The following is a 14518-nucleotide window of genomic DNA, read 5'->3' on the forward strand; positions in this document are numbered from 1 at the left end:
AGAGAATAACTAAAAGATGAATTTGAAATGTTAAAATCATGCATCATTTCTTGTTGGGCTGCAAGGTATTTCATATATTAAAATTCCAATAACTGCAAAATAGAGAAAAGCAGCAAATCTTGAACTTTGAGAAGCTGAAACCTGCCGTGATAAACAACCAAAACAATTATCAATACAAAAAAAACTGTTTATTGACTTACGGATTAATCTTCCAATTGTTTCAGCTATAATTTCTCGTGCAGCCTTATAATGAATGGCACTGTAACAAACACATAATTTCACAACAAATAAAATTTATTCAATTATATATTACAAATATGTACATGTCATGTAACAAGTAAATATTAAAATAGACATTTTTTAGAACTATCGTTCAAAAAGGCATTATGTTGAAAAAATAGGTTTTGTTGTGATCTTACATTGAAACTGTAAAAGTATGTTTTTTTCCCCTCGGAAGCCACAACAGACTTTAATGTGCTCGAGACACAGTGGACGACACATAAGGAGTGAGGCCGCAGAAAGGGACATAACACAATGGCGCAAATAAAAAAAGCTGGAACACGTCAGTAAACCTCACAATTAAGTCCACAGTACAGCTTTTTGGGAAAAAAGTACAAACAACGCAACGCATGCACAGCATTTAATTGCCAAAGTCAAAAACACCAGCTGTGGCGTGGAACTCCAGATGAGGAAGGAAGAAACGGTAAAAACAAAAAACACAACATAAGCAAACACATGCTTAAGATTTTAAGCCAACAACAAGAACATCACGGACAGAGGACACTTGATATAAAAAACAACTTTGGTCCATTAAAACATGAGACGGAACAAGTTTACAATCAAAATATCTATTATTTTTTGTTTTTACAAGTTTAAAACAATAATTACATGGCTATTTACAAATGCACAATTTTCTTATGTATAAAATAAGTTAAAAAATTAAGAGCACGGTCTGTACACAATGTATGAACACTCACTTTGAAAACAATTGAACTCTCAGTTGTGCGGCTGCCTGATGAGGAGCAGTAGCCGGTGGTTGTCGTCCACACTTTCCTTCTTGCTGCAGCTCTCTGCTCCGCCCTGCACCGCCCCAGCTTTTGGTCACTGCTCCCTGGGCTCCATCCGTGTTCTTCGCAAGTAACAGTCGGCCTTCGTTCCTCGTGGAGGGCGTGCCGGTTTGGACAGAGTTCGCTGGAGTCAAATCATCCCTTTTGTGAATGCTCTTTTTTTATACCACCGCCACATTCTAAGTGCTTCACATTTTTCTTTTCCTTTCTTCAAATGTGCGGGCTGCCTCGTGTCCGGGATACGGCGGACACTGTGGCAAAGCACGTTTGTCCTACAGGTCATATCGGGGTGAGGTCAAAGTCGTCGTTAACCTCCACGAGTGGGATGTAGAACTCTGGAATCTCGAAGATGCTGGTGGACTTGTAGGTGGCGGGGTCCAGCTCCTGCAGCTTGAGCTGCCACTCCAGACGCTGCACGGCGTTCAGGGCCGCCGCCTCGTGCTGCTGCCTCATCAGAAGACACGTCTGTGGAGGGAAAAGGTACATTATTATCTCAAATGCCAGTATGAACAGGAAGAAGGATTACATTTAATAAAACCTCTGTAGTACGGTTTTACTGGTTACCTACAAAGTCTCATCTGGATCTAAATACACACCGAAAGGACTTATGGAAATAAAGATAGAAGACCAGGACATGCATCCCCACTTGTTCTCATGCTTTGTTTGGTTCCTCCCCCCCCTTTCCTTTAATAAAACACACTTTCATTGTTACAAATAAAAAGTGACAAATTGGAGGGGTTGATTAAAAACAAAAAACAACAACAAACACATACAAAATCTCATGCAGATTTTTCTTTTAAAAGAGACCATCACAATCAGGTTATAACCGTAACGTGATTAAATCAAAGAAACGTAACAGCATAATCCGATAAACTGTGGCATCCAGAGTGTCTAGTTTACATTTTAAGAAGAATGGCCCGAGAGGGAATCAAACTGAACTCGTTCAGGAGCTCAGTTTACGGGCACAGAGAAACATCAGTGATTTTTTGCTCAGTTCAAAGACAGTACAGTACCCTCCATCTGGCCAGGTGGAAAGAAATATCCCCCTTCAGCCAGTTAACAGACCATTAAACGTTCAAGTAAACAGCTCACATTGAATCAGAACCAAAGTGCAGGACCAAATGCTACATTTAGCTGTGCTAGTAAATGCAGGATCAGTGACTGGCTATGCGCATTTCTTATACTTTTTAAAAACAGTATGATGGGTACTTATACTGTATTACATTACTCTTTCAGATTAAATCTAGCCATGGAGATGCTGCTTTACGAAATATCAAACTGGGTGATTTTGAGGGCTACAAAGCAAATATAAATTGCAACTTTGCCAGGGGCAAAAATAAGAGAAACATCTAGAAATATATTTTGGTATTAATTGATGAACATCAAAGATCACTCATTACTCTGTGGTGAGTTTTAGGAAGACTCTTCACCACAAACGCACCCAATTGTGAAATGGAGGTGGGCCGTGAAAACAGACAACACAGCGATCTCACCTTGAGTTTGTCAAACTTGTCATCGACATCTTGTAACCAGGACATAAACTGCCTGGCGTTGAATCGGTCTCGGACTGATGTTTTGCCATCGTCACTCTGAACCAAACACACACAACAACTTATCAAACACACAGTATTTCTGCACATCATCATTATCAAGCACTGACTGGAAAGAAAACACGGGACTGATGAACAGATGCCACCCACCTGGACGTCTTGAGGCATGTTGTACACTTCAGCGTCCAATAAAACTGTACAGGCACTGAAAGGCAGAGTCTGATTGGCCAGCGTTCTTGCTGCCCGGTAATGGACGCGCAAGACTTCTTGTTCATTTGAAACGATCAGTTTTTCCTGAAGGGAAAGGAGAAAAATATTTCCAATTAATACAGTAAATCCAATACTAGGAGGCATTAAAAATGTATAGCAAGTAACTCAAAGCTCCACTTGCACAAGAAAAACAAAAAGTGTGGCGAGTTCCGTACCCTTTCAATGCTGTGTTGGAGTCGTAGTTTCATACGGATCACCTCTTGTTGTTTGAACATCTCTTTCAGCTGCTCAGGTAATGACGGCGGTGGAGTTATCTGCTCAAAACACACAATGCGTGTCGTTTAAATGCTTGAGATGCACAATGCAGATATCAGTCAGAAGAATATATTCATCATGTCAGTTTAGTTTCCTTTTCTTTGGACTGATTGTCATCTTGAGACTATATAAAAAGCAGACAAACAACAAATATTTGAAAAGCCTTTGACACTCCCAAGTAGATTAGGGTTTGTCCACATATGAAGAGGTAAATAAATAAATAAATAAATATAGAATCTGAAGAGCCAGGTGCGTTTATTAATCTTTTCTGGTATCACAAAGAGCTCCCAAAGAAATAAGAGATTATGAATAGGTAGGAACAAACGAAATAGACTCATCTTGAACGGTAACATTACTAAGGGGAAAGTTACTGTTAGACTTAAGACTGGCTCTGCTAAAATGGGATGGGAAAATAACCCTCTGATGTATTAAAGAAAATCCCTGCCCTCGTGATGTGCCAACAGTTACCAAATTATTTTTGACGGTTCCCGGTGAGCAAATGGACTTAATGGTTCATGGTGAATAATTCATGGTATAATCTCATATCGGCTAACACAAAATTTGCTATCACACCCCAAATGAAGCAGATAAGACCACGTTAGAAAAGGTGGGCCTCGGTTATGATTCGTGGCAACGTCTTTAGGTCTTTTTAAAAATCTGATTAATAATTCATTAATCAAAGTTACAGTCGAGGGAATAATCCATAATACAAATAGCTGTTAGTTGTGGCCCAAAACCCTGTTTGCCCAAGATCCTAAAAGATATGAACTCACTGTTGGTATGCAGAGCTTGCTGAGTGGGTTTCCATCTAAGAGGTAGGATCCGTTGAAGGTCACATATTCATCATAATACTGCGGTGGCTGTGGGGTGACGCTGCACAAGACTTTGCGCTTCTCCTCGATCTTCTTCCGGATGTGCAGGAACTCGTAGTACGGGTTGGCCCTCTCGGTCTGGTAGGGCTGAATCTCCTCCAGCTTTACAGAGTCCACAATAGCAGCCAGAGACTGCTGGCCACTCTCCTTCTCCTGCTGAGTCACAGGATAACTCTGGGAGCCTGATGCTTTAGGCATCTTCCTCTTGCGTGGATGGGGAACATGGATGTCCCCTTCCTCGTCTGTAGAGCGAATCTTGACCCTCGCACCCGATGAGTCAGAATCCCGGTCTCCGGATTGTGGAGAGCAGCTCCCTGAGGCACTGCAGGTGCTGCTGCTACTGCTGCTGCTGTTGCTGCTGCTGCTACTGCTACTGCTGCTGCTGCTGCTGCTGCTGCTGTTGCTGTCTGTCTGAATTGCCAATTGGACGGTGCTTTGACTTTGCTCTTCTCCAGCTAAAGATGTCTCTGGTTGCTCATCGACAGGCGTCACCTCCATCGGCTCCGAGCTGGCATCGGCTGTAGATTCAGAAGAGCCCTCTGTAGCCAAGCTGTCCTGAACTGACGGACACTCTGTTATAACAGAAACAGCAGAACTACTGTTGATCTCTGAGCTCTGTGGGACGTCGGTCATCTCTTCAACCTTGTGTTCAGGGCTCGCACTGTCGGACAATGCCGGAGGTGTACTGTCCATTTTCTCCATCTCAGCATCGAGATATGGAGCTGCAGTGTCACTGGGAAGTCTTGAGTACTTGCAGTCTTGGTCATTTACATCCATATCATCTTGAGAGCATTTGGCCTCAGCAAGGCCTGGCAAGGTCTCCCCTGCTGTGGAGCTGGAAATGTGCGAGCTGGTTGAGGGTACAGGACTTCCTCTACCCTCGGTTCTGAAGCTCTCCGTTTCCATACTCTCTTCGTCGGCTCCATTGGCGCTCTCAAGAGGTTCCTCTTTAAGGTCAGAAACATTCGTGTTACCGGATTCGGTTTGCAGAACGCTCTCCACACCAGAAACCGTGAACGGTTCCCTCTGCTGGAGGGTTAGTGTGTTTGTGCGCTCTGACTGCTCTGCAGATAGACAAGCTGTAGGCGTCGGTGGTTGATCTGAATCCTTGTTACTACACTCTGCCTGTGAGTTCTCTGTTGGACACTGGATGTCCTTCTCAACAGGAGGATCCGAGAAGGGAAGAGTTGTCCGCTCTGTTGACTGAGTTTGAGAGCTAGTGCACTCTGGAAGTGTCAGGCTTTTACTCTGAGGATCTTTGTTTAACATTTGTGGTGTTAAAACTACAGGAGGGCTCCCTTCTCCCCCTACGGCTGAATCAGAAACTGAATTCACACATTGTTGTTGACCGTTGAGGCTCTCTTCCGTTTCTGCTGACGTCTCTTTTGTTCCCGGCTCTTCGGTAGGCTGGCTGGGTTTTGGCTGATTTTCAACAGCTTTACTTTCAGTCGATGAGTTGACATCCTCGTCCAGAATAGCCCTGAGGTATGGAGATTCATGTCTGCTGGGCAGCAGCGTCCGATTACATTGCGGTGCATCTGGAAGACTGTTGCAATCTTTATCGTGAGCCGACGGCGATCTGGTGGCTTGAATGACAAGGGAAGACTGGAGAAATGCAGGCTGAGAGTCTGAGGCTTCTAGGTTCATGTCAGAGTCATATTCAACGTGTCTGGGTGTTAATGTCGTCGCCTGACACGAATCCTCCGAGCTAGCGACAGAAACCAGGGACACCGACCTGGACATGAAGCCACCGCGTTCACCCTCTGGTCTGGGTGATCTGGTCAGACAGTTCTCCACGGCTGACATGACCTTTGCGCTGATAGAAGGCAGACTCTTTCCATCGAGCGACATTGTTCTGGGGCTGGTACTGTCCTTCAGGGATTTATCTCTGCTGTGGACATCCGAGGCTTCAGAGCTTTTTGAGCGCATGAGCTCCTTACTCAGCGTGCACGGTTCAGTCTTGGTTCTGTCTTTAGGCTTGGACTTCCCTGGATCTGCCAGAGGCCGCTGTTTAAGCCTTTCACGCTCTTTTTGTTTGATTTTCTCCAGGTGTTTACGATGCCACTGCTCAATCTCCTGGTCCTTCAGGCTGAGCATGCGCTCAAAGCTGGTCTGCATCAAGTCATCGTTCACAAGCCTTTTCTCTTTGGGCTTGGTGTCTCGTGTTGCTGGCGAGGCTTTTGATTTGGCCTTGTCTGCATCCGGCTCATTGGCTTTGGGCTTGCTGATTTTGGCCTGCTGGGATCTGTCTTTGTGCCGCTCCTTGTCCTTATCCTTGTGTTTGTCTGAGTCTCTGTCCCGGTCTCTTCGGTCGCGATCCTTCTCCGTTGTTCTCCCAACTTCCTCCTTTGATTTGGTAGATAAGGACTTGCCACTCTCAGACAAATAACTCTTCTTCTCTTCTAAAAGTAATTTCAGGTTGGAGCTTGAGGAAAGAGTCCCATCTTTTATTTTGTCTCTCTTTTTCCTGTCACAATCCTTTTCTTTTGAACGATCAGATTTACCATGATCTGTGTTCTTCTCAAGAGGTTTCCCTTTCTTATCAGAGTTGGTGCGTTCCTTTTCTCTGTGATCCCCAACACTATGTTCTCTGTCCTGCCTCTCCCTATCAGACCGCTTGTCAAACTTATCTTTATTTTTCCTGCTGTCCTCAGGCTTTTTGGTTGTGGATAAAGATTTCAGTTTCTCATTCTCTTTGTAGTTTTTATCTCCAGGCGAGTGGGAAGAAACGGTTCCCGTTTTTTCTTTTTCCTTCCAGCGATCCACTGAATTTTGTACTTCAGCTTTGTCAGCATGCTCCGCTCTAACCTTTTTTTCCTTGTCAGAATGCCTTTTCTCCATTTTCTCTGAATCCTTCTCTTTTCCTGGGAGCCTCTTGTCAGTTTTATCACGTGAGCCTTTTTCAGAGAGCTCCAGCTGTTCTTGATCAGCTGTGATCCCACTTATGGGTTTCTCTTCTGTCTCTTCTTTCAAGCTGTTGCTCTGCAGCAAATCGTCAGGAATCCGCCCTGAGCCGTGGCAGTCCACCCTCTCGTCACGCTCACTCAGCTTTGAATCCTTTACCTTCTCTTCTTTACCAGCAGCCTCCTTCCGCTCTTTTTTCACCGCCTTGTCTTTGTCGCGCTCTTCTCTCGGCCTCTTTTCCTTGCTGCTCGGGTGTTTCTCTTTTGCGTTTCTCTCATCTTTGACAGGAGATGAATCAGCAGTCTTTTGAAGTGAACTATTGTCTTCGCCCTCCTTTTTCACTTGCAGATGTTCATCAGTCTCATCACTTTTGAAAAAATTCTCTTTCCAGAACTCTCTGTCAAACTCCAGATTCCTGTGGCCGTCTTTCCTGGCCTCCTTCTGCCTGTGGCGGCTGCGCTCTGCCTCATATTCCCTCCTGTGTTTGTCTTTCTCCTTATGTTTAAGTTTATGCTTCTTTACTACTTTGCCGTCTAAGTCGGTCTTCCGTAAGGCACCTTCAGAGCCGTCAATGCTGTTTCCCATGCTACCGTCTTTGTAAGGACTCAAATGACCTTCGTCCCCGTCTCCACTGGAGTCTTTCTGTTGATGCTTGCTCTTTTCCTTGTGCTTACACCCCTTGGTGCTGGAGCCTTCAGTGCAGTAGTCTGTCTCTGCGAAGTGGTTGTATTTGACAGTGTCCACCGGACATGAGCTGTCACTGATAGAAATGCACATCTTAGTATTTTCCTGTTTGAGTGGTGTTTGTTTGTCAGTCAGGCTGTGGTTCAGTTTTGGAGATTTTATGGACGACAAATGGAATAGGTGGACGGATGAGTCATCTTTAGGACTGAAAGACATCTTGAACGAGTCTTCCTCTCTTCCCTTTTCTGTGCTCTCGGACACCGTTGCGAGAGAGAGGACCAAGGTTTTGCTGTTCTCTTTCCCATCCTCTTGGTTTTCCTTGTTCTTATTCTGGCTTTTGCTCTTCCTCTTGACTTTACCCTTGTCTTTTTGCTCAGCATTCTCCTTTTTAGACCTTGTGTCTGCCTTGAGGCTCTCTGAGCTCTGAGAGCAGGTGGGGGAACTCCTTTTCTCTGAAAGGCTCTCCATTTCGTCGCTGGAGGTATCCGAGCTACAGTGGACACGAGAAGTCTTCTGCTTTTTGGACTTTGAGGCGGAATCCCCTTTTGCACCCTGCTTTCCTGCCACATGATTATCTTTTTCCTCCTTCTCACGCTGCTGTAGTTCCCTCCGGAGAATGTGTCTGTCGTTCATGGCTTTACCGAGATCCTCCTCCTCCTCCTCGTCCTTGAACTCATACTCATCCAGCCCTGGAACGGACGATGATGCTTTCGTGGCCTGTTTACCGTCAGAGTCCTTTTCAGTATCAGAGTCTTCCAAGTTGTCATCTATACTGGATGGATTGACAGACAGCAGGTCTTCAGACTCTGCAGAGAAGAGAATATCAACTTGAAAATAATACAAATGAAAGCCAATAAAGGACTTATTGATTTCAACCAAATACAAGCAGTAATTGAAGATTACATGGTACATCAAAACACAGTAACTTATTTCTCAGACAAGTTTAATATAGGTGACATTAAATGCATTCACTGCCTACCTGAAGAGCTGTCATCTTGGTCTGACAGTGGCACCTCTCCCTTTAATAGCTGCTCCAGTTCCTGAGAGTCTGCCACATCCACGGGCCGCTCCCCGCGTTTGTTGGCCTGGAAGGCGTTACCACCGTGGCGCAGCAGCAGTTTCACAATCTGTATAGAACACAATAATTGAGATCAAAAAAGGTTGTAGACAAAACATACAAAACAGAGATGTTAGAAGTAAAAGAAACACACAAAATGTCCTTGTCCTTTGTAGCAATTCAATCTGATTTGTAATACAGTGTGATGCTCATTGTTGTTTCTAAACACTATTTAAGATTCATTGGCAAAGTTTTGTAATGTTATTCCCTTTATAAGTAAATTAGGAGACACACTGACTGTTTTATTTTGAATTGGACAACAGCTCAGGATATTTATCATTTTCCAAGCATTTGACTTAACCGTCTCCATAACTGTCAAAATATATCTACATTGTGGACAAAGATACATTGGGAAATATTTTGTATATGTCCAGTCTGTAACAATTTCAGACCTGAGAAAAGACCTTCATCAGTAGTTCTACATTACTGAGGCAGGACACACTTCATATGAAGCTCTTACATCTGTATGCCCGCTGCTAGAGGCATCGTGAAGTGGCGTGTCGTCATCCAGACCCTGTGTGTTCACTTCTGCACCTGCTGCTATTAAGACTTTGGCCACGTCGTAGTAACCAAGATTACAGGCTTCATGAAGAGGAGTCCAACCTGGTGAGGACAACAAAAACAACAATTAAAATTAAACTACACAAAAAATATGCACAGAATGTTGTAAATTGTTTTTATTATCCCAACATAAGATGTCACCTTTGAATAAGCAGCTGTTATTCAGCTGCTGTCAGCTTCATGCCATAGCCACCATAGAGACAATGAAAGCTGTTAAATGATCACCTCGCAGGGCAAAGTACCTGCAAAGTCTTTGACGTTGACGTCAGCTCCCAGGCTAATGAGGTCTTTAACTTGCTTGGCGTCTCCCCTGATGGCTGCCATGTGAAGAGGAGTCTCCCCTCTCTCGTTCCTCTTGTTGACCTTGTCCTTCTGTCGAGATGACGCGCTGCTGGGGACTTTCTTCTGCACAGGGGTCGTTTGTGAGGGGTGACTGGGAGTAGAGTCTGGACACAGGCAGAGAGAGGAGTACTTAATTGATGCGTAGAGCAAGGAGCCTGTTGCAGGTTGAAATAACTACCTGAATTAATGTGCAAGGCACTGGATTGAGCAACAGTGAAACTCTTTATGCTAAGCTAAGTGGCTGCTGGTTCCAGATTCATATTGAACAGACAAACATGAGTGGCATCAATTTTCTCATTGAATGAGTAACCACAATGACACTAGAATTATGTGCTTACTTGTGTCCTTGTGTGTATTTTCTGCAGGTCAGTACTTGTTGTACTCATCCTATAACTACTCAGAACCTATTATTTGCAGAAATATTCTCTCAACTTCTCTGGTTACATATTTAAGGGCAACAACACAATATCACTGATACATTATGCAGAGCAGCTTTCTTTCCAGTTGAGCAGCTACTTCAAACATGACACATTGCCCTATTCCCAACCAACCATGAAATATTAGAACGCATGTTTGTCAAAATGCTCAGAGGCATGACTCATCCAACAGTAAATATACTGAGCTATCTTAAAAGATGGTGAGTAAGGAGAGAGTGCAGGCACACTAACCTGGACTGTTGGCAGTCATCTGCATTAGGAGAGCCATCTGTTTGCGCTCTGACAGAGGATACCCAAACAAGAGGTTGGGAGCCTGGGACTTCTTGCCCCCAGACTCCTTTTTCACCTTCTTCTTCTCTGGTCCATCTTTTTCTGAAACACAATCAAGAAAGATTTTAGTGAACCGTCCAGCATTAATTCTATTGTGACAGAGACACCGTTTTCCTCTTTGCCTTGTATCTGTTGAGAATGCAGAGAAACAGATGACAAGCGTGAGGTTTGAAAACGAAGACAGCATTCTCTGAAGCCAGCCAAGAGCCCCCCCACCCTCCACAGTCTCCGTCGGTTGTTACCAAACACAGACATGCATGAGCTGTAACGAGGGCAAATGCAGGGCGAAAACACACACACGTGCATGTGTGTTTACAGCAGCATAGTGGCGCAAAAGTGGGTGACGTGACTTGTAGAGGACACGAGGGCTGCAAATCGGGCTGCAGCGTTTACCTGCGTATATCCTGCAGGGAGGCACTAATCTCTCTCCCCAGGTCTCACTCGACTGGCCTGGGTCTGAGTCATCTACAGTGCAAAGCAGAGAGGATGGTGAGGGGAGAGAGGAGGGAGGGGAGAGCAAGGGGAGGTGGAAGGGTGGGAAAGCACTGCATTAACGCTCACTCTCTCGCTCACCCTCCTCCTCTCACATGTTCTCAAATACAGACAGACACAAAGACTCCACGCACAGATTATGAGTCATGGCAACACAGGAGTAGATCCGACGTGTTCAGTGGATTCAATACTTCCCTTTTTTCGACAGCTGCTCAAGACAGAGGGAAATTCTAAGGCAAAGCCGCCTTCCATGCTAGTTTAGCTTTATAACCTGTGCAACATTGACTAAACCTTGGCGAATTCAAAATTGAGGGTTCTTGTCTGGTCGGATGATGCAGGACCACACAATGAAATGCTCTACAGAGGAGATGAAGGCATATTCAGAGGACCTTAAACGGTCTGTAAAACAAATAACTGTACTTCATTTGTAATTATGGCTGTATAATACACTAACCTACCTTTTAGTAATCTGGTGTAAACATACAGTTAAACTTCTAAATGACAGAAGCAGAATAGTTTATTTACACAAGTAAGAGGTAAGATTGAGTGATTTTTTTGGGGGGACTATTTTCAGTGGTGGGTTAATTTAAATGTGTTGCCCATGATGGTGTATGTGGGATTTAGTCAACAAAAAACACCCAGTGCAACATTATGGCTCATTGATTTTTTTGGACAAGAATGGAGGTTCATTGCACAGAGGAATAAAGATATACAAGGCTTTTTAATACACAGACAACAGGATTTGTTAATATCACTGGCTCTATCCTTTATCTTAAAAAAAAAAAAACGCACATCAGGGACTATGGAGAGAATCTAAATTTTATGTTGGGCTGGGAGGCATCAATTATTTTGTCATAAGAAAGTTCACAGCCAAAACTCAAACATAACTAAATGTATAACCATTATTCCCCATATGTATATGTCTTATGAACTTTTTTCTCAATACTTATAATACAACTTGGAATATATTTCATTGTTCAACACAACCATCTTTAGATTGTGATCCTGATGCAAAACAAGTTGAAACCCTTTAGAAAGCCTCTAAAGAAAACGTTCACCAACAGGCCATCGGGGGGCAGTGAGAGGACATGGCAGCCAGCCAGCAGCATGGCTGTTGAAAGAGGAGCAGGGAGGAGCAGCAACAGCTCTTACCGGTGTCTGAGTCTCGCTCCTCGGTCCGGAGCGGACTGTTAGTAAAGGAGAGCTTGCGCTTCATGGAAGACTTTGCTTTCCCTTCTTTCCCCAGCAATTCACTCCGGTCCAGCTTCGGAGTTTTGGTGAAAGGGGACAACTTGTCTTTGCTCTGTCAAGAGGTGAGGAGAAACAAATGTATAAAGTCAGGCATTTCCAACACAGCAAGGGTGTGGACACATTTGTGACTTGAGTGTGTGTGTAAAGAAAACAGTTGTGATGGTAGATAAACTGAGGAGGTCCCATTTAAAAAGCTTTGTTCATTAGCTTGACAAGAAAAGGGTTGAGCTTATTGTGCATGACACTAAAGCTTCCTTAAACATGACACTAACATAACAGTGTAGATGATTAGATTACAGGATCGGTGTTGTGTTTCTGCAAGATATCGTTTTGGTCCTTTAGGCAGCAGGTTTGCCTGCATGACTCAGTAAAATTCTTATTCCCAAGGCACCAGGGTCTCTGACAAGTGAAGAGTAACAGATCTGGAGTGACAAGGTTGTTTACCCACAGAATAAAAATACAAAAGAGAAAGATGTATATTCTAAGCTTATTGAAGTATGAGAATTTCCGCAGAAGTGCTACCAGTTAAACTCCCGTATTGGTGTTGAATAATAATAGACTTATTAAATTAATGGCGTCTTCCTTAAGTCTGAAAGAAATCTATGAGAAGACCAGCTGCCTTTATAATATTTCAACAAACATTTCACACATGCATTAGATGTCATGATACAGAAAAGACAGCAGAAAATAAAGCTAGTGATGACTTTGCAAGTCTAACAAGTTAAATATAATTGAGTGTATAGGTCTAATTTAATGAAATGGAGGACACAATGAACTACTTACAATGCACAACACATGTTCTACCACACTGAGGTTACATTTCTTTTAATGATCACAGTCTGGGCTATAATGAGGCTAAGAACACAATAGCTCCCATTTCACAAGACAGAAAACTTAATCTGACCCCTTCCACATGCAGCTGCTATTTGTTTTTATAGATACAACTCTGGTTTTCACTGCATGAATTATAATTGTTTTGCATGTGCATGGAGAGGCTATCTGGATTGTTCAAAAATAGTAAAAAGGTAGGGTTAGGTTGGAGGAAAGGTAGGAAAACACTCCAGTTGCTGATATTCCACCAGTGATTGCACCCACTGCATCAGGCCTAAACAGTACACCGGTAATATATGCATCATCGCAACATCTTACAATTCTAGTTACTGCATTATTGTACTCTGATTTGCAGAGTACAAAGCTTTTTCAGTTCCAGCACTTCAGTGAGCTGTACTTTGGTGCAGTAAAATACATTTCTGGCATTAGGAAAAATGTATGCAGTGTGATGCTTCTTTGATCTCAGTGAAGCAATGTGCCAGCTGTGCAAAGCCGGAGTGTCTGGCAGTGTTGAAAGTAGAGGAGGTTTAAGATAAGACACTTGAAACACTTCTGCCTTAAAACTTGAAGCAGACATAAATTGTCTGTCATTTATAAAGAAAGAGATAAATAGGCAGTTTTTGGTAAAACAAGTTGTATGTTGAGATAGGATATTGTTTAAATTACTGGTGAATCACATCTGACCGCTGCACTGTACACCTGCGTGACTATTTCAGCAATCGGCGATTGTTGGACTGACCCGAGTCTGGTTGGAAAATGTAAACAAAAAATACTAAATCTGCTTCATCATTTTTGCATCTTGTAGCACTCAATACTAATAGTGTCGAAGCCAAACTGCTAACTTGCAACTGTTCCATTGTAAATAATGGAAAATAAAAAGTACTCAAATACAAGCATGGCGTTAAGATGACTTGAGATTCAGAACCGCTTCTAAATTAACCATGTTTTGTCAACTACTGTTTTTAAGGTCAAGAATGAACTTTGAACCTCAATTTTTTTATGCCAACATGGATAAGAAGTCCCTAAAGTGCCCTAAAGAAAACTGGAATGTTGCTGGTGTCATGCTTTGCTTTGTATCTAATGTTGTTACATATCTATAAGGTTTGTATTAGGATTAAAATAAGGCGGAATTTGATTGATCTCTATATAGTAAACAACCATTTGTTTAAAATGGAAGTAAGGCAAAGTAAAAACACCCACATTTGGATCACTCCTTGATCAAATGTTGTTTTTAGTGCTTTTCAGTGCCGACATACCTTCTTCCCCGCCTGCTTATCCACCATGGCTCCATCTCTGTCGCTCCCAGGTTTGGCCATGGTGCTGCACCTGACTAGCTGTGACAGCTACAGTGCAGTAGGATCATCATGCACCTGGAAACCGAAAACCGTAGCAATTAGAGGGATTTTTTAAAAACTACATTAGTCTGGGTGTCCCTAGTGTTTCTTTAGACTTGTTGTAAACATGCAGTGGCACTGGCAAGAACAGGAGGCATGTTTAAATACAGTTACAAGCAGGAAAATGGCAGGAAATGACTACAAAGTGCAACTCAGCCATG

The 14518-nt window shown here is 43.2% G+C and overlaps 1 protein-coding gene across 2 annotated transcripts in view; it reads right to left on the reverse strand.

Annotated features, from left to right (window-relative positions):
- Positions 1-273: 273 nt before the first annotated feature.
- The window catches only part of ankrd12 (ankyrin repeat domain 12), a 33990-nt gene continuing 19745 nt past the window's right edge, over positions 274-14518 (reverse strand). The window contains exons 2-13 of one of the 2 annotated variants that reach the window (XM_034555061.1): positions 14220-14333; positions 12034-12184; positions 10783-10854; positions 10291-10431; positions 9523-9726; positions 9180-9322; positions 8582-8729; positions 3916-8408; positions 3043-3141; positions 2768-2911; positions 2561-2656; positions 274-1532 (exon numbers count right to left, since the gene is read on the reverse strand). In XM_034555061.1, coding sequence (XP_034410952.1) covers positions 1347-1532; positions 2561-2656; positions 2768-2911; positions 3043-3141; positions 3916-8408; positions 8582-8729; positions 9180-9322; positions 9523-9726; positions 10291-10431; positions 10783-10854; positions 12034-12184; positions 14220-14279 — 5937 coding nt within the window. In that variant the 5' untranslated portion in view covers positions 14280-14333 and the 3' untranslated portion in view covers positions 274-1346. The remainder of the gene's footprint in view (positions 1533-2560; positions 2657-2767; positions 2912-3042; positions 3142-3915; positions 8409-8581; positions 8730-9179; positions 9323-9522; positions 9727-10290; positions 10432-10782; positions 10855-12033; positions 12185-14219; positions 14334-14518) is intronic. The other variant, XM_034555062.1, reaches the window with a different exon arrangement.

The sequence above is a fragment of the Cyclopterus lumpus genome, chromosome 17 (assembly GCF_009769545.1).
Source record: "Cyclopterus lumpus isolate fCycLum1 chromosome 17, fCycLum1.pri, whole genome shotgun sequence".
Classification (NCBI taxonomy): Eukaryota; Metazoa; Chordata; class Actinopteri; order Perciformes; family Cyclopteridae; genus Cyclopterus; species Cyclopterus lumpus.